This window comes from Populus trichocarpa, chromosome 1 (genome assembly GCF_000002775.5).
Source record: "Populus trichocarpa isolate Nisqually-1 chromosome 1, P.trichocarpa_v4.1, whole genome shotgun sequence".
Lineage (NCBI taxonomy): Eukaryota > Viridiplantae > Streptophyta > Magnoliopsida > Malpighiales > Salicaceae > Populus > Populus trichocarpa.
The window spans coordinates 42,179,663-42,200,397 of NC_037285.2; the positions used below are offsets into that span (position 1 = coordinate 42,179,663).

General features: G+C 31.2%; 1 protein-coding gene across 2 annotated transcripts; it reads left to right on the forward strand.

The window, feature by feature from the left end:
- Positions 1 to 10,207: 10,207 nt before the first annotated feature.
- On the forward strand, positions 10,208 to 18,253 carry LOC18095544 (uncharacterized). Of its 2 annotated transcripts, XM_006370151.3 has the most exons (17): positions 10,208 to 10,375; positions 10,456 to 10,519; positions 10,646 to 10,754; positions 10,860 to 10,922; positions 11,003 to 11,103; positions 11,597 to 11,663; positions 11,770 to 11,841; positions 12,024 to 12,185; positions 13,631 to 13,704; positions 13,818 to 13,915; positions 14,321 to 14,431; positions 15,018 to 15,115; positions 16,031 to 16,168; positions 16,440 to 16,487; positions 16,844 to 16,958; positions 17,497 to 17,597; positions 17,834 to 18,253. In XM_006370151.3, exons 1-17 carry the CDS (start codon positions 10,300 to 10,302, stop codon positions 17,921 to 17,923), a joined length of 1,587 nt encoding a protein of 528 aa, XP_006370213.1. In that variant the 5' UTR covers positions 10,208 to 10,299; the 3' UTR covers positions 17,924 to 18,253. The 2 variants fall into 2 exon arrangements, with proteins under 2 accessions (XP_006370213.1, XP_024449415.1); XM_024593647.2 differs by lacking the exons at positions 17,497 to 17,597; positions 17,834 to 18,253 and having other exon boundaries at positions 16,440 to 16,573; positions 16,844 to 16,909.
- Positions 18,254 to 20,735: the final 2,482 nt, after the last annotated feature.

Genomic DNA, 20,735 nt, shown 5'->3' on the forward strand with positions numbered 1-20,735 from the left:
GGGTTTTTTTTTTTTTTATCACTAACTTGTTTGGCATTGCCATTTAATTTAATCTAACGCCGGTTTGTTGCTGAAAAATAAATTTTAAAAAAATAAATTTTAGAAAAATAAATTATTTTTTTAATATTTAGTAGTGTAATGAAAAATAAGTTGGAAAATACTTTAATGTTTTATTTTTTTCAAGTTTATTAAAATAATAAGGAATAAATTTTACAAATTAAAAAGTTGGATGAGAATGAAATTGAAAAAAAAATATAATTTTATAAATTATTTCAAATAAAATAAATAATAATCAAAATAATAGAGATCAAATCTAAAAAATAAAAAAATTAAAAGATGAAGAAATTAAAATAATAATAACTAATATTCCATAAATTATTTCAAATAAAATAAGTAACAATCAAAAGAATGAAGATTAAATTTGATAGATAAAAAATTTTAATTAAAAAATGATAAGGGAAAAGCAAATAACAATTATAAAAATGAGGATCAAAATTAATATAAAAATTAAATTCTAAATGATGAAATTGAAAAAGAAATATTCAAAACAAAATATATATAGCAATCAAAAGTTTGATGACCAAATTTGATATAATCAGTAAATAATACGACATTTCTAAATTTTTCACAACTTCTAGAAAGTGTTTTCCGCCCAAAATTAAAAAAAAAAACACTTTCCTGGAAATCAAGCTAAATTTTTCTTTAACTGGAAAATGTTTTCCGTTGACCGGAAAATATTTTCTTTTATCAACTTTTCTAATGCTAAACAAACACAGGAAAGTGGTTTCCTGAAAACCACTTTCTGAAAAACAAACACAGTCTAATTGTGTTTTTGAAATTTTGGTTTTAGAATTTTTTATTGTTTTTAAATTATTTTGATTTGATTATATAAAAATAAATTTTAAAAAATAAAAAATATTATTTAATATATTTCAAGAAAAACATTTTAAAGATAAATCTTTACTATACTTCCAAGTAGGCTTCAATTATGGAATATAGCAGCTATTTATTTGTAGTAAAAATTAATAAAATTTAGTTTTTAAAGTATTTTTTACTTGAAAATATATTAAAATAATTTTTTATAGTAGTATATTAAAAAGATTTAATAACACTAAATTTTTTTTTAAAAAAATTAAACTTTATCGAAAATCAAGTTCAACTCAATATCTAAACAATAAGATGTTTCACATGTGGATGAACGGTACTCGTTATATTAAGTTTATATTAGGTTGCTAAAGTGATTAATTACAAAACTATGGTATGTTTTATGGGAAAATTGGATAGTTGCTAACTGATCAATGAAGAAAAACCCTAACTAGATAACGCCAGATTCTACTGTTATTTTCCTGCCATGAATGAAGGAGGAGAAAGGACAGTAATTGAGCTAATTATAAACTTTTATTTATTTATTTTTATCTGAGTGCACCAACTTTTATTTTGTGTGTTTTTAATTTTATTTTATTTTTCAAATCAAGTGTCGGGTATGAACATTATACTTTATTTCGAATTGTGTCTTAGTGTATGTATTTTTCTTTATTATTTCTATTTGAATGCACCCATTTTTATTCCTTCTATTTAAGTGATTAGAAAAAATTTAAAATATTAATTTAAAAAAATTAAAGTAAGAGAAAAATTCATTAAAATAATTTAAAAATAAAAAAATAAAAAAATATTTTTAAAACGTAAAAATAAACTGTAGTAATTGAATTTGGTGGCGATTGGTGGGGGGTTTTGGAAACTTGGAGCTCACCTTTCACACATGGTCCTGGTCTAGGAAGGGACTTGGAGAATATGGATGCCCCATCCCTACTTGTAGAAGGGACACATTTAATGCTCCTTTGACATTGTTTCCCTTCTGTGTCAGCGTGGGCAAGGACCAGTCTATCCACCTGCATGCGTCCTAGTAAATGGTACTTCCTCTAGATGACAAGTTATATTGCTGGCATGACTGTGTTCCTACTTTGTTCTGCTGTGTTGCAAGATTTCATGTATTTTTACTTTAAAAACAATGTTACTACAATTCTAAACGAAACTTGAAAGAAAAGAGAAAAGGAGAAGCCATCTGATGCTGATGAACTTCAATCTGTCACCACAGTCGTTTATCTGAGAGAGAGTTCTTCATCTTTTAAGGGAATTAAACAAGTTATTCTCCAATTCATGGATCCCTGGCTGCCAGTGCTTTGCATGATCGATTACTTCTGGGAAAACATGCTGTCGATAATATAGTTTATAGGACCTATCATCTATGAAATGCAGCACTATTTTAGATTGTGACCAATTATCACGACCAACAACAGCTGTCCATAATAGTCTACCATCTGATTGAATCTTTCCAACCTCTAGCACTATTTGTGGGAGACCATTGCAGAAGACTAGTAGGGTAATAATGTAAGGAAGTGCGGAGTAGCAAGTCAACTTGAGCAGGAGAAACCAGATTTTCTTACGGAGTTTCTTCCAGTCAAATTGGTAATTAATATCTTTCCCGGGTTGGTCTCACCTACACAAAGGGTTTTCCAGTACTCATGGAAAGCGCTCTGCACAGAGATGTACCACTCAAAACTAGAAAAGTTAAAAATAAACGATTAATTGAGAAAACTAAAGAAAAATTAATGGAAAAAATCAAATTCAAATAAAAAATTGATTAAACTAATTTTCAAAATCATAAATTTTAACAGGTCATGTTCGGTTTTGGTTTTAAACCAGAAACCGGACCAAACCAAACCTGATCCACTAAATAATTAACAAAAATTTATGGTATAAATAGTTAACTTGCAACCATACCGGCTAACCCTAACAATTAACATCATCTTCCTGCCTCTCATAAAAAGCCACCTCCTTCCCCTTTCAATTAATTCCCAATCTTTCTTTTCCAATTTCTTGACTTAGATAAGCAACTGTATACATAATAAAAGTAGTGGGGCAGCTATAAAAGAGATTAAATGCCCTTTGCGTATCAATCTCCTTTTGCTTGTACTGTTTGCCGTTCGATGGACATTTAAAGGCCCGAAGTCATCTTTATCTCAAGTATCTGGAAACTTGGCACATATTTGATCAATTCCACTGAAAGATTGAAATAGTTTCTGTTTTCTAGCCATATGGGATAATGATTTTCCACATGGAGGATCCAATACCATCGATGGCTTGTCCAACAGACTCCTGAGCGACGGCAGCGCTGGCCTCGAAGGAAGCGGGGAGATCATGGCTAGCGCGTGAAGCGACATCACGGATAATGGCGGATTCATTTTTCAAGCCAGATTCGAATTCTTCTAAGTCTTTCTTGTAGATTTCGATGACGAATTCAGATTTGGTTGCTAAGGTTTAGATGAGAGAGCCAAAGGACCAGGTGGAGTTTTGGGTTGGCGGGTCAAGGTTCGGGTTTTCAGAGCTGGGAGGAGGGGATTTGGAGGAGTCTAGATGATGGGATTAGGTTTCCCAGTTTTTTGCCAAAAAAACCGGATTTAACCGGACCGGACCGGTTCGGTTAATATTTCATAAAATTAATGTAATTTGATTCGATTGGTTTTTTAAGTTTAAACCGAACCGAACCGAACCGTGAACACCTCTACTAAAAACTTGTTTTCCGGTCACCAGACCTTACAATTTCTGTGACAGAAAACGTACGCGAGTGTGTGGCCCTAGAGAGATGCACTAAACTACCACCGGCGCCCATCTTCAGAAGGATTTCATGACATAACTTATCTCACGAGTCACAGACTGAACAAGGACACTAGGTCACTGTGTTTGAAGAAAGCTGCACACAGTTACAAACGCTACATAGCTTTGAGGGTCAAATTTGTTTGGGACCAATTGAGTGCACAAAAGAACTCTGAAGTAATGATGGATGGGCTGTGAATTGTGATGATGAGGATGGTCAGCATCTTTTTGTGTATTAAGGTAGACATAGGGCACATGATCTGTTCATGATGGGCAATGCATTCAGTGGCATAACATTTTGGGCTGCGTTGGGACCAGTGGAGTCGGGTCTAGTTGTGCATGGAAATGGTGGAGCACGCTAGCACCTCAATTGGTGCAACTTTTGGACATAAATGTATTTGGGCCATGCCAGTTTCTGATGAACAAATATTTTTAAATTTTGATTTCTGAGTTTCATTATTTTGCTTTATAAATAGAATGACAATATGGTGCAAAATGGACAGCTGAAAAAAGAGGGTTCGGTCTGATCCAAAAAAAAGAATTATGGACTGTGCCTTTAATTTCATTCAAGATGGTTCTATGGGCAGCTGGAGCTCGCTTGAGCTTGAAATTTGAATGGCCTTGATGCCTAAACGATACGGAGATAATAAATAAGCTTATAATGATATTTTAACCCTAAAATCTAACCCTTTTTTTTTTCCTAGAATATAGATAAGTAACTAGACAAGTGGTATCCATTACATTGGAGGCTAGGTCAAAAAAAAATTCTGATGTAAAAAAAAGATGATTGGATGACACTAACATTTTAAAATAATTAAGTAAGAAAAATCCAAGACTCGGGTCATTGACTTGACTAGGTTCAATAAACTCAGTTAATTTAAAAATATAATTTTAAAAAAATCCACAACAAATAAAGCGAACAAAGAAAATAACAATAATTAACTATAAGAAATGAGTTCTCAATATCATACATAGAAGAAGAAGAAAGAAAAGTTCATTTGATACTCATCATCGCTCAACTGTAGACATCGTCCCCACTACCTGAAAAAACTCATTAAGACGATTCTAACGCCACTACAAAATGCTACACAATGACACCAAAAGAGGTCGCACGCGTTGTTCAAACAACGACCTGAAAAGCAAACCAAACAAAATATCATGAAGTAAACATCTCATACTTATATCTAATCAATTAATTTAATTTACTTAAAAAAACAAAATTTCTTTTAAAAAAGCTATATTTATCAAAGAACGGCAAATACAAAGACCCAAGATAACCCGAGTTATATTTAAAATCAGTGAAAAATATTATAGAAAGCAAACCCGAAAAAATCTTCTGAACTTGTGTTAATCTCCCAAACCCACAACCCATGAAATACAAGACTCGGGCTCAATCAAAAAACTCAAATCTCAACCCATTTAATGTCAAAAATAAAAAAAATATATATCAATTTAAAAAATTTGTTAAAGTTAAAAAAAAATCACAATCAAAAGAACAATGATAAGATCTGAATGGAAAAAACCTGAAGGAGGAACTCGTAAATCAATTTTAAAAATCATATCAAATAAAACAAATAACAATAAAAAAAATGGGAACTAAATCTAATAAATAAAATATTAAAGGCGGGTGAAATTGAAAAAAAAATCTAATTTTATAAATTATTTCAAATAAAATAAATAGTAATTAAAAGAATAGAGATTAGATTTGAAGGAGAGACAAATTGAAGGGTGCTTTGAAAATTTGAAGTGTTAGATGCAGAAATCAAGAACAAGAGAGAAAAGAAAGGAAAAAAAAGAGATCATCGGCGCTAAACTAAAGGTCCGTTGGCCACACACGTTGCCCAATGATGGAGGGTCTGCCAAGAAGATTTGAACGCCACACTGAAAGCCACCGTTTGGTTGCCGCAAGACTCCCCTTGCGCCTTCTATAGATTATGGGAGCAACTCGTGCATTAAAACATTCATTGCACGCATCAACTATTTTTAAAAAATAATATTTTATTTTTATTGAATTATCGAATTGCTCCTCAAATTGATTATAACAAAAAAAAACTAGGATGAAAATATAAAAAAGCCCTTGAAAGCTAGTTTAGTAAAAAAAATTTCTTTTAAAGGTAATTTAGTCTTTTTTATTGTATTGAAAATGGTGAAAAGACTCAAAAGCCATTGAAAGCCAATTTAAAACTTTTTGCTTTTAAAGGCAATTCAATGACTTTATTGTACTAAAAAAATAAGAGAAGATTGATTTGACTAATAGATCCTAAGAAAAATACTTTTTAATCTTAATGGTTAGTTCATTATTTTTGTTTGTCGATAGAAAAATAATCACTTATTGTTTCAATTCACATTAGCATGAGTTTTAGGCTACCGTGAATAACTGATGCCTTTTATTTATTTATTTATTTATTGTAATTTTAATAAATAGTAAACATTCTTTGTTTGTTTTTTATGGGAAACGATATACTCTCACAAACTCTTTACACAAATCCCTTGCACGCTAAGATACTTGACATTTTGATCCTAAATTTTTTTAAAGCGATACAAAGTTTTAACAAAAAATATCAGGCTTCTTATGAAATGACATTGTGTTGAAATGGTGGATGGAATTCGTTCATGCATGGATGGAATTATTTAATTGTGAATTTTTCAGAATCTTTGGACACTAATTTGAGGCTTGTCCTTAGAGGACCAAATTAAAAAGAGAAATAACTCCAATAAAAATAAAAAGAATTAAAACAATGAAGAACAAATTGAAAATAATAACACAACATCAAACCAATAAAATTTTTATAAAAATGCTAAGAAAAAAAATTTAAACTAAAAAAATAAAAATCAAATTGAAAAAAAAATAACAAGACAAATTGGAATTGAAGGACTAAACTGAAAAGAAATAAAACTTTTATAAAAGGGTTAAAGATAAAACTAAGAAATTAAAAGAAAAAAAGGCCAAAGTAGAAATATAAAAAACCAAGAAAAGAAAGATCAATGGCGACAAACCACACACTTGCCGCTAACACGCCTCGTACCAGGAGGAAAAGGATGTGGCGACACATCCACCAACATGGTGGAAGGGCAGGTTCCACTACCATGAGGCACAATACACTCTGATCAAAGAGCGCTAACATCTCCCACACGCTGGCATGAGCAACACACACGCCATAAGCTCTTTAGTTACACGCACTAACAACTTTTTAAGATGTAATAGTAATTAATTTGGGTGAAAAAGACTATAATATCCTCAACGAAACAGTAAATAACAAAATAAACAACTTGAAAAGAAAAAAACAGCCCTTGACTAAAGGCTGTCAATAATTTTTTTTTTTTTTTTACTTTAAGGGCATTTAAATAATTTAATTATTTATTCAAAACTAAAATACTGAAAAGTTAACGTTAATTGAAATTGTTTTTTTTTTCTTATTTGTTTTGCTGCTTTCATCGCTCAACATCAATGTTTTTTTTAAAATGAGCTTTGTTATTTGTCTATTTTTTTTCTCTATCAGGTTATCCTGATTTCATTACCTGAGCCACAAATTTGATAAGATAACTTGGGTTGGCTAGACCCTGATTATTGGGTTTACAAGTTTATCATTCAAGTTGACACAAACCAAGTCAAAATCTTTTCTAACGTAAAATACAAAAAGCAACCCTAGGCGATGACAATTTGTGAAATCTAGGTTAACTTTACTAACACGCGACCCGAGATATAGAATCAAAATAATCAGTAGAAAGGAAAGTGAAAAAAAATTATAAAGCTCAAGACCTAATAACTGAATGCCAAACAATAAAAAAAACAATTTTAAAAAATATAACTTCGAATAAGAAAACTCTAGTCAACTCGGGCTACTTAACTAATCCACGCCTCGCAATATGAGTTTGATATTAAAAAAATAGAATTTCAAAAAAAGAGCCTAGTTAAAAAAGACCCAAGCTCAATAAAAAAACATAAATGACAAAGGTCAAGAGCCAATAATTTAATGTCAAATGATAAAATTAAAAAAAAAATCAATGTCATAAAAAAAATCGAGAGAAAAAAACTTGAGTCAACTCTGGTTAATTTGACTACCCCGCCACTCACAATATGTGATCAGAATAAAAAAAAAATGAGACTTTCAAAAGAAAAACCTAGAAAAAAAAACAAATTTAAATAAAAAAATATTGAGAAAGAAAACTTAAGGTAACTCGGGCTAACTTGACTACCCTGCACTCAGTATAACCCGGTAGAAAGAAAACTGAAAAAATCACAAAGCTCAAGGGTCAATAATTTAATGTCAAATGATGAAATTGGAGAAAAAAAATCAACCTCATAAAAAAAATACAAGATAAAAAAAATTGAGTTAACCTAGATTAACTCGACTAACCTATTACCTAGGATATTAACTCAACAAAGAAAAATGGAACAAACAATGAAGCTAAGGGCCTAATAACCAAATATCAAATGATAAATTTGGGGAAAAAATTTAATAAACAACCCTAAAAAAAGGTCTAATTTAATTGGGCTCGGGTTATGAGACAAATATTACCTTGTAGGAAGACAATCATGAAAAAATAACAAAGTAAAACCTCCAACCGTAAAACAATTTCAAACTCAAACAATATGGACTAAATATGGTATAAAAAAAATGAAATAAAATAATTAGGGGTTAATTTGAAAAACAAAATAAATTAAAAAAGGATAAAAAATATAATTGAAAGAATGATGACCAAAATTGAATAAAAAACAAAAAGAAATAAAATGTTGAGGAAAAAAAAAGGTAAATCAAGAAAAGAATAAAAAAAAATAGCAATCAAAAGAATGAAGACCAAAATTGAATTAAAAAAAACAAATGCAATGAAATGGTAATGGATAAAATTAAAAAAAGAAGAAGGAAAAATATATAAAACACAGAACAAGAGCAATCAAATGTAAGAGGACCAACTTGGATATAAAATCAAGTGGAATAAAATACCCAGGGATGAAATTGAAAAAAAAAAGCAAAACTTCAAAAGCATGAAAACCAAAATAAATAGTAATTAAAATAATAAGGGTCAAAATCGATAAAATTACAAATTAGAGGACACAATTGTTTTTTGAAAGGGTTGTCGTGAATTTCAAGGGCATGAGAGAGAAAAGAGAGAGGAAAAAAAAAAAATTCTATCGCAACTCAATTGGACCTCAGCCGTGAGCATGCACTACATTCCTGGAAAAAGAATGACTGGTCGCTCCCAAATCCATCACAAATGAAGGATTTTAGCAACCGTATGGCTCTACACACACCACCCAAAAGGCACGAGGACTGTCATGAGCACACAAGCTTTTTTTTAATAATATTTAATTACTTAAAATTACTAAACAACTACAAGAATGAAAAGACTAAAATGTCATTGCAACTAGCCTTGGTTTTTTTAATTCAAGGATAATTATGTAATTTAATTGTTTTAAAAAATGGAAAAGAAAACGACCCATATGCATGTTTATTTTTTTCTTTCTCAAATGTATGATCGTAAATTTACTATGCAGTATTTTTTGAAAAGACAAAAGAGCCCATGACTGAAAACTTAACATTTTTTTTTTTGTTTTTAAAGACAAAATAATCATTTTATCGTGATAAAAAAAAAGTGTCATGACCAATTTATCCCTAATAAATTTGCAATGAATAATGGATTTCCCAGGAAAAACAATTCTATTCCAAATTATAAGCTTTTTAAGTTTTTTTTTTGTTCAAGGATACAAGTGTCATTTCACTATTTCAATAAGCAATGAAATGTGTTTTTAACTAAAATGTTTACTAATGGTTTTTAGAATTTTCTTGTCATTTTTACTATTCTAATGAATAGTAAAATATGTTCATGGCTTAGTATTTTACTGGTGACTTTTAGTTTTTTTTATAATAAATAATATTGCGATGGTGTGCTTGGATTAATTTTCTTATTAATTTTGTTATTTGCAAGATATTAAATAAGTTTTTTCAAATAAAGGAAAGAAAAATCCGACATATAATTTCAAGAATATACAAGACTCTTTTTGTGGAATATATTCATTATATTTTGTTTTCTTTTATTTATTGGATAAAACTTATTAGATATTTTTGCAAAAATGAAATTTTTATTAAAAAAATAATTTAAATTTATCTATGTATCATGATAGGATTCAATCATTAATTTTGAACACCATCAATGTACAAATAATAGATATTAATAAAAACTTTGTTATAAAAGTAGGTGTGGGTGGCTTGTTTGAGAATATAATAAATATTATTTTTTAAAGTATTTTTTACTTAAAAATATATTAAAATATATTATTAATTTTTAAAATTTATTTTTAATAATAAATACATTGTTAAAATGATAAAAATAAAAATAAAAAAATATTTTAAATATTTAAAAAACGCAATTAGATCGAACGCCAAACGGGTTATGGTAAGAAAACATTGTATAATAGTAAACGACCAGGAAACCCAATCCTTTATTCAAAAGATGCGATGTTATCACTTGACAACCTTATCCCGGGTATTCGGATTCTCAAATCTCAACCCGACACGAAGCAAATAAAGTAGCCACGTGCCATTTAATATAAACCTCGCTCTCTTAATTTCCTTTTCGTCGTCGCCTTCTTCACTGCTGGAGCTTCAACTTTCGCTGCAAGCAAAGCAAAAGAAAGCATCAGTGATGGACGGAGAAGAATTCTCAATGGAAGACCCTTCACAGCTGCTCCAATCAGCCTCTGAGTTTGCTAACTATCCAGGTTACTCAACCTTCTTTATTTTTTATTTTATTTTCTCCTTTTGAGCTTATTTTTAACATCTGATGTCTTTAAAAATCCAGGCGTTCCAAATGACGTCGCAGCCAAGGAATTTCTTGATCGTTTTCCGCTTCCAGTCATCATCAAGTAAGTTACTAGTATTTTTATAGCTACCTATTTATTATTCACGAATATTGTTTTTTCTTTCTTTAAGAAAAAAGCTGCTTATTTTTCTAAATTAGGTTGTATTAATTAATTTAATTGAAATTGCAGTGCTCTGCAAACAAAATCAGAAGTGCCTGGATTAGAAGCAACTTTAGTGGCTTGTTTAGAAAGAATCTTTAAAACTAAGTGTGGTGCATCGCTTATTCCACACTATATGGTATGTAATATGGGTGTTTTGCTTCTTTTTTTTATTATTATTATAAATTGAATTTATGATGGGTTATTTTTTTTTTTTTTTTTGTGTTGTGTGTTTTCATTTCAGCCTTTTGTGCAAGTAGGTCTGACGGCAGATTCTCAATTAGTCAGGTGTTTAGCTTGCAAAACGGTATGGATTTATTTAACTACTTGAAATTTGTTATGTTTTCAATTTTGATAATAATTTGCTAGGTCAAATGTTATTGGCAGGTCTCTTGTCTTTTGAAGAATATTGATGAAACCATATCAGCTGCACAGCTGATTATTGACAATGGTGTATATCCGCTTTTGCTTGATTGTCTCATAAATGGGTAAGAAGCAAAATATCAGTTGCTTTATTTTATTTTTGAAAATAGTAGAAAAATCATATTGATCTTGACACACCCGTCTCAAGGGGAAATATGCAGTCTATCTTGACTCTTGATGGATTAATTTCCTTCAAAGATGTTGATGCACTAAGGCTGCTTTCTATGCTGGTTAGATGTTTGATGTTTACTCCATGTTGTCTAAATTTCTCAAACTACCAACAGGCTAATAATGCCACTTGTTTCATCTGGCGTCAATATGTTAATAACAGATTAAGATTGGCTGTCTGATGACTCGATAAACCTAATAGATGATTTAGGGTCTACATGTGCTGGGACCACTTTGTGTAGCTCGTCTCCTTGAAAGGCTTTATTTCCTCTCACTGTAATGTTGATGGGTGTCTGTAGTACATATATTCAAAGCTTATACTGAGGTCATGCTGTCTGAAACCTACTGTTGATGTGATGCTACCTGTGAAATGTATTTCTATTTCTGCAGAAATGAACAAGTGGCAACTGCATCAATGGAGGCAATTGAGAAATTAGCTGGCTCTCAAAAAGGCATGGTAAAGACTGATCAGTGTGCCACTAATCTGGAAATCAAGTTAGTTATTATTTAATTTATTTGGACTGATGATTGTCAATTGTCAATTGTTTGCAAAATGTATGCAGGAAATTGTCTTCCCTGCAAATAACAGCGATGATATGCACCTAGGAAACTTATCAGCCCGATGTTCATCACTGGTATGCTTGTTGGGGAGTGGATTTCTTAAAACTGATGTTCTTTCTTCATGATATCTTTTCTTGATTTTACAGTTCCATCTTCCATATTGCAATACAGTAGCTAAGCTGGTTTAGATGACATGTGTTCTTTATAAGTCGAATTTTTTGGCTAATTTGTTATACATGGCAAAAACTTCTTTCAGGGACGTGTCCGGGTATTATCTTTAATAGTGAAATTATTCTCTGTTTCTAGAGATGTGGCGTCAGCGGTTTACAACTCAAATCTGCTGAGTTTATTGGAGGCAAAAATCAGAGATACAGATGATACTCTTGTATCTCTAAGTGTTTTTGAACTCTTTTATGAGGTTGGTGTTGCTTATCTACTTTTTACTTGATCTCTCTTTTCCTTCTTAACTGCTTTTGAAATGATCTATCCTCTCAATCCTGCCTCTATCCCCTCCCCCCCAATCATTGTCCCTATATGCATGGCAATATCGAAAGACCAAAGCAAGCATTCTAATCATTTGATAGTTAGTAGCAGCTAATTAGTGCCAAGTACCATTATATCATCCCTTTGAAGCATGCATCAATTATAATTCTTTTGTTCCATTCCTCAACTTCAATAATTAGCTTGTCAATGGAGTTTCAGTATGCAAAAGACCATAGAAAATGTGACCCCATAACATGCAGAACATAAGAAAGAGGATTTGCTTACCCTATTGTTTTTCCCGCTGCCTTTTTTCACCTTTTATTGAACTTGTTTTTAAGGCAGTGTCAATCAGTTTCTTAATGGCTGACTGGTTCATCTTTGTTCATAATTTTACCAGTCAAGTGTCAAACAAACCACTCGAAAATTCACTCACAAGGTGAAAACTACAATTTTTCTTTAATAGCATGGATTATAGAGTTTCATGGATACGACGGCATTAGATTCGTTGACAGATAGGAGCAGGCTCAGGGAAGAATGAGGCAATTCTAGGTACAAATTGGGCTTTTGGTATTGCAGATCAAAGGAAGTTAAGAACTCTAGTTGAAAAATACATGGAGGTTGTGAAAAGTGTGTAGAAACAAGGTTTAGGGGATGGGATAATGGTTAAAAATCTAGCTGTTTAGATACTGGAAATGGAAAAATTAGAGTGAGTTTACTAGGAGTTTGAAGAATTAGGAGATGCTCCTGCAAATGTAACAGAACCTTAGTTATGAGTTCAGTTTTGAAGGGAAGAGATACTGAGGTTGTCCTCTTTCAATGGAGATGCCACCTTGTTTGCTAACAAGAAGGATTTCTGAAATGTTTGAACCAATGAGAAGGATTGAATTGTGACAAGTTTCTTTTTCTAATGGACAGATCTCGTGCTCCTCAAAGACCGAAGAAGAAATAGGAAGTTGAGATCCTAGTAAAATGTTTTCTTTTGGATGCAATCACAGGAACTCAGAAAATGTTAAACACCAGCAATAAGTGGAACAATATGGTAGAGCATCATAATCTAATGATAGATCATCATAATTATAAAAAAACAAGAGAATATTATTAGCGTGTCCAAAGAAACCATGTTCCATGTATCATGGTAAAGCCATGTAATGGACAAATCATGGCTCACATGGTTTAAGACACCTGGGTTGCTAAGAGGAGGTATATGTGATCTCATACCAAGCAACATTCAGGCAATACTTCTGAATGATATTGTTTGCCTGAATAATATTTTACCTTCTGGGCTCATTTCATTTTTTATTTTTTATTTTCTGTTTTCCTTTATTTGTTATCTTGTGTGCATTTTGATCTTTCCTTATTATGCATGGTGAGTGAATGAAGCTAGCAGAAGTAAAACATGCCACAGAATTCTTATCAAAGACCACTCTTGTCCAACTGCTCTCTTCTACAATCAGGTAGTTGTTTAAGTAATATTGTGTACGACTATTTCCATAGATTTTGATCCTCTCTGCTTTTGATATTATCTTCCTCTTCTTATGTGTTCTGTTTCTACCCCTTTATTTTGAAGCAACATGTCAAAAGAAGCTATATTAAGATCAAGAGCAATGATGATAAGTGGAAGACTTCTCTCTAATGACAACATATACATGTTCATTGATGAATCCAGTAAGACTTACCCTGAAGTTCTTGAGCTTATAGATTTTCATAAGGATATTTATTTGAAGAAATTGCATTTCAGTTCACCATTAGTGCTTCATTTTATTTCTGTTCACATTGAGTGCAACTGGTCTATAAATAAGGCATCATGCATCTTGCACAACTGTGAGATGTGCATTTTCTGAGTCATGTAACAACCACCTATTTTCTGTGAGATATTTATTTGAAGAAATTGCATTTCAGTTCACCAATAGTGCTTCATTTTATTTCTGTTCACATTGAGTGCAACTGGTCTATAAATAAGGCATCATGCATCTTGCACAACTGTGAGATGTGCATTTTCTGAGTCATGTAACAACCACCTATTTTTATCTTAATATTGAGAAGTTTGTAAATGTACTGTTTTCCTTTCAGATTTAGGTGTTAAAGCCATTATATCAGCCATCGATGGAAGACTTCGGTTAGAAAGTCAAGATTTGAATGAATGTGAATCTGCCCTTGAAGCATTGGGCCAAATAGGATCATGTAAGTACTAAGCACATGACAAATTGCTGTAAGCAAGTGATATGGTTGCCATAACTTGGAGCAGCTTCAGTTCATTGATGGTGTTTTTTATGGATGTACATTGACATTAAGTCTTTATATTTGTTAACATGGTTTTGGTGGAGCTCCAGTTACTGACTGCATCAATAATAGCATGTTTGAGACTTTCGACTTGTTTGACATGGGCCCACTTCGAACTTGTTTGGAATCTTAAAGTAGTGTCATATCGATTTCTTTGATGTTTATTGATAAATCTGTTTCCTTTTTATTTTATTTTATTATTATTGACAAATGATAACTCAAACACACCAGAGTGCACTCAAAATAATGTATGCTCTCAATGTAGAACTTCATGGACTAGATGAGATGTCTGTCTGACTGTTTGTTTGGAGGGTTCAAATCTAAATTGCATGGATTTAAAAGACATCATTAGGTCTTATTTTATCTGTTTTATCATAAAATGATTTACAAGTTCTCACTTTAATCTGCTTGCAAAATTCCTGAAACTCTTTTCATTTGTCATCTCTGATGAAACTGAAAGCTGTCTATTGTTTTCATATGCTCTTAGCAAACCAAGGAGCAACACTACTACTCACAATTTCACCTCCTGCTGCTAGACATGTTATTGATGCGGCCTTTGATAAACATGCACGTGGCAAACAATTGGTGAGTGCTTCAGATCATTCTATTCTACCTTTTGCATTTGTTGGCACGTGATAAACCATGGGAAGCTTCCCTTTAGTCAATAGTTTTAACTAAAAAAAGGGTTGATAGAAATATGCGTACAAGTCTAGTAGGTAGGATATGAAGGCATAGTACACTAGTAAATTTCACCTTACAAAAATGTTGACTGCAGAAATAATGCAACTATAACGCTAAATTGATGCATTTTAAATCATTCTATTCTACCCAACTTCAGTATCTGAGGAGTCGAGCATTAATTTTTGATACATACAGAATGTAAACATCACATATGATAATCTGTTGCAAGTGTCCTAGTTTGTAGATCAAGTGATACAGCATTAATCATTTCTGAAGATCAGAAGGAATTTCTCATTGACTTCCCATGCTCATCTGAAGTATGCTGTCTCCAGTATGAGAGCCTTCTTTGCTATGTATCAGGAGCCTCAGAGAAGTACTGCTAGATCTCTGGAAGGACATCACATAATCAAATATATTAAACTTGTTGAAGATGTGTGCGAGTTAAAAAGATATCCAATATGGATGTGCAAAGCTTGACCACGCTGCTTAACATCTCTTCGCAGTCTCTGTATATTCTTCTGCATTTGCATCTATGAGCTTTACCCAATTAGCATGTTTTAGAAGTAACTCAATTCTTTTAACTATAATTGAACTTTCTCCTTATTAAAGGAATTACTATTGCATCTATGCTTTATCCATACTCCAGCTCTGCAACTTCATCCCAAGTAATAGCCAGTGTTTTTAGTTTGCAAGTCTTCTCACTGTGAAAATGTAATGAGTGATCTTCTATCAAGAGAATTCAGAATAAAAGAAATATCATATGTGACATTCTATATGTTCTTTTTAAAATCTGAGATGGTTTTTTAATGTTAAATGCAGGCTTCATTGCACTCTCTTGCAAACATCTCGGGCGAAACTCGATCTGATAGCAACATCATACTGAATGGTGATGCAGAAGAAAGCCTCCGGCTCTTGATCTATGAAGCAGCATCCAAGAGCTCAAAGCTGACACCATCAGTGAGCATTTTTTTTTTATAGAATTTCTTGATTATTTGCATGTTCTGTTGCAGCATGGTCTTGTTTCTCATAAAGTTCTGTGATTCACATTGCTACAAGTTTAAGTTAATAATACATCACATGAGTGCCAGCAACAAGCAGGTTGCCATATCATGGGTCCTGTCTAAGACCTGCATTTTTTGTTTCAGCTAGGGGAGAATATTTTCTTTTCTTCTTGTTGTACGCATCTTTCAATTTTTCATAATTGAAATTAAGTTGGTTCAATTGGCAGGGACTTTTCCTATCAGTTCTTCAACAAGATTCACAAGTTCGACTGGCAGTAAGAATTTATCTCCACAATTTTTCTCTCATTTACTTGGTGCACGACATGAAATTTTAAAGACATCTCAAATTATTATAAGTAAAGTTGAGTGGTTCTCTTAAGCCCTTTTTCTTGAGTTCTTGTGATTTTGCATTTCATTTTTTTCCTTTTTACAAGCCTAGTTTGTAGTTAAAGTAATAAACATATGGAAAAGCAGTTTTAAGCATGTCAAAAGTATGCTTTTCAAAAGATCTAGCCTTTGGTTGAGTCGAACTAACATTATTTGAGTCTAGCTGTATCTTGGTGCTTACAATTGCTGGATACAGATTATATCAATGATATGTAATATGACATCCTTGTGTGATTATTTTCAGGCTTACCGAGTGTTAACTGGGTTGGTGGCTCGGCCATGGTGCCTGATGGAAATTTGCTCAAAGCAAGAGATAATAAATATAGTGACTGGTCCAAATACTGAAACAACAAAAATAGGTTTATATTGTCTCTTATTCTTTGTTTTAATTTGAAATGATTGCATGCTTAAAACTATCATGCATTTTTTTTGTGCTGCAATGATCGCATTGCATGATTAAAACTGCTGTATTTGCTATTATGTGTGTGCTTGACTTTCTCTACTGGGAGCAGACTTAGCTACAGTTACAGTTATTATTGTGTTCTTTGTATACAAATTCTTGTTTCCTTTTTCCTTTCCCAATTTATTTTTATCTCTTCAATTTCCTCACCGAAGAAGCTTGTTTATAGGAGGACAGTCTTAAAGAGTGGAACTTAAAGAGCATATAACTTTGTTTATTATTCATCTCCATGCATGCCTCAACAGAAACCATAAATACGATCATTCAATTGACCCTTGCTTGCCTTCTGTAATAAAATGTCTTCTCCTGGATTATTTTATCTGAGAATGTGGAATTTGGTTTTGTTATTGTGCCTTTTCCTCCTCATTTAGTTTATTTTATACTTTGAGTCTACAAGAGTTATTGCTTTTTAAAATCTTTTTAATGGAAAATTTCAGGTATGGAAGCTAGATATAAATGTTGCGTAGCAATCCACAGAGCCTTCATGTCCTCCAGTAAACTTACTGGCAACCCTGCTCTTGCTCCAATAGCTGCCAAGGTGAGATTGATAGTAATTCACAGTTCCTTTTGCTTCTTTATTGCAGAGGAAGTATTTTCTTTTTTCCTTCCTCTTGTTGGTTGTTTCTTTGTGTACAGCTTCAACCAGTGCCTTCCACGCTCTTAAGAACTAGTTATATCAGGCATATTTGTTGCCTTGCTATCTCCAAAACTGACTGATGAAATTTGCTGAACCTCCTCTTTCTAACCCGTTGGTTTTCATTGATCTGATTACAGCTGCAGGAAGCTGTTAGTCGAGGTCCATATCTTGCAGACAAGATTTATCGTGAAGCACAACCTATGGTTGTGACAGCTGATAGATTCTAACTTGCTTAGGCAAGATGAGATATAACTTTCCCATCTGTTGTTATGTACTCCGTACCGCTTTCATATGGTTTCACATATAAGGCTGACACCAGACTATAGGAGGACAGAGTTGCTCTTTTTACCATACAATTCAGGAGTTGTGGACTTGTAGGCTGTGCTCGGGCCACGAGATGAGGTGGTGGCTTATGCAATGTTAACTATGGCATGGTATATCTACAGGTACAAATGGATAGCATTGTCATGCCAACAAATTTCTGAATTGTGTAGAATTGTGAGGGTTTTTTTTTTTTCCTGTGGGAAATAATATAAATAAAAAGGAAGTTACAATCACTGAGGTGCTGAGCGTAGTTGCACATGTAAAATTGGGCTAAGAATTCATTTGTTTCTCGGAAAGTGATTTTTGAGAAGCCATTTTCTAAATTTTTCTGTGTTTTTTTACCTTTAAAAAAATTGATCAACGAAAAATACTTTCTGAATAACAGAAAATACTTTCTAGTCAAAGAAAAATTTAACTTGGTTTCCAGAAAAGTGTTTTTTTTTTTTTAATTTTGGATGGAAAATACTTTCCGGAAAGTTGTGAAAAATTTAGAAATGTCATATTATTTGTTGATTATATCAAATTTAGTCCTCAAATTTTTAATGATATATTTTGTTTTGAATATTTGTTTTTCAATTTCATCCATTAAAATTTAATTTTTATAATAATTCTGATCTTTATTTTTATAATTGTTATTTGATTTTTCCTTATCATTTTTTAATTGAAATTTTTTTTCTATCAAATATGGTCCTCATTATTTATTTTATTTGAAATGGTTTATGAAATGTTAATTATTATTATTTTAATTTCTTCATCTTTCAATTTTTTATTTTTTAGATTTGATATATATTATTTTGATTATTATTTATTTTATTTGAGATAATTTATGAAATTATATTATTTTTTTTCAATTTCTTTCTCATTTAACTTTTTAATTTATAAGATTTGTTCCTCAATATTTTAATGAACTTAAAAAAAATTAAAACATTAATAAGTTATTTTCCAGCTCATTTCTCATGATATAACTAAGCACTGAAAAATGTTTTTCAATTTATTTTTCATTACACTACTAAATACCAGAAAATAATTCACTTTCTTGAAATTTACTTTTCCGGAATTTACTTTTTAAAAAAAATTACTTTCTAACAAATAAACGGGGATCTAAAAAGCTATTAACTTGAAAAGAATTCTCAAAATATATTTGTAAAGAGATATTTTTAAGAGAGGAAAATATATTTGTAAAGAGATATTTTTAAGAGAGGAAAGAGATTTTTGCATAGTTGCATATTTAAAATTTTATTTTATAATATAAATATTTAATTTAATATCAGAATATTCTATGATACTCAAATACATTAGAGTATGTAAATAAAAATAAAAATAAATCCTAAAATATAAAACTTGGACAATCTATCATAAAATAAAAAAAATATATATTTATTGATCATGTATTGTTTGATTTTTTGAAGATAAAAAAAAAAAGAAAAAAAGAAAAGGGATAATGGTGCATTGCCCCATAACAATCTACAATGCATTTGTAAGATGATGGATAATAACTGCAATACTAAAACTACATCACTAATGGTGAGGGGTGTTTTACTATTTTCAGAATGATTTTTTTAATAATAAGTTGGTGGAGGGGATTTATTGAAATTTAAATTTTTAATATATAGTAAAGTCACTTGACTACCCTTGGGATAAAAAAAAAAAAAAAACCTTCCTTGCAGAGGCTTTTTAATCCTTTTATCTTGATTTTTTGTTATTCTTATGAGAGTTAAGAGACACTTTGATCTTTTAGTAAATATATAATATTAATAAAAAGAAAAAGTTATTGGCATGTGTCAGCAAGTAGATGCATTCATGCCTTTTGAGTGGTGCATGTAATAGCATCCTATGGTCAAACAACATCTTTAAATGTGGTGTTGGAAGTGCGCCGACCTCCTCTACATGGTGGTGCGGCAGAGCTCTAGTTGAGACTTGATAAAAAAATTTATTCTTCTCCATCTTTTCTTTCCATTCTCTCAGTATGAGTGTGTTATATTATTTATTTTTAATATCTAATTTAGTCTACATTCTTTTGATTACTATATATTTTGTTTTTTTAACAATATTAATAAAAAGAAAAAGTTATTGGCATGTGCCAGCAAGTAGATGCATTTTTCTTCGCAATTTTCCCCCTTTTGTAGGGTCATTCCCAGCCTCATGGCTAGGGTTGACAATCTCGAATATTAACACAGATTGACTTTAATTTTTTAGGTCCTTTTAAAAAATTAATTTATTTTTAATTTTATCCTTCAATATTTGATTTTTTTAAATTAGTCTTTGTGCTTTTTTTTTTTATATGAGGTTATCTTAATCACGGGTTGACTCGGATTTTTTTCATTGCTTTTTTTAAAAAAATATATTTTATTTTTTAGTTTCATCATTAAGCATTTTTTTTTATTGAGAATTTTGCTTCATTGTTTTTTGGATTTGCCTTCTACCGATCAGTCTCAACCTAATGATCACGATAATGAGTTTCAAAAGTTAGCATGTGTTAATTTTGGTCATTTTTTTCATTCTTTTTAAAATTGATTTTTTTTCAATTTTATCCTTCAATATATATATATATATATATATATATATTAATTGATTTTCATGTTTGTTTTTCACTTTTCTCTTTATGGGCCTATTTTAATCTTATGTTCATGGTTGTGAGGTTAACAAGTTAATCTGTGGTGACCCATATTTTTTTTTCATTGTTGTTTTTAATTATTTTTTTTTGTTTTGTCATTT

Coding starts and splice junctions, on each gene's coding strand:
- LOC18095544 (XM_006370151.3), top strand. CDS start 10,300: ATGGACGGAGAAGAATTCTCAATGGAAGACCCTTCACAGCTGCTCCAA. Junction 10,923..11,002: donor GGTGTTTAGCTTGCAAAACG/GTATGGATTTAT, acceptor TGTTATTGGCAG/GTCTCTTGTCTTTTGAAGAA. Junction 13,916..14,320: donor CATGTTCATTGATGAATCCA/GTAAGACTTACC, acceptor TTTTCCTTTCAG/ATTTAGGTGTTAAAGCCATT.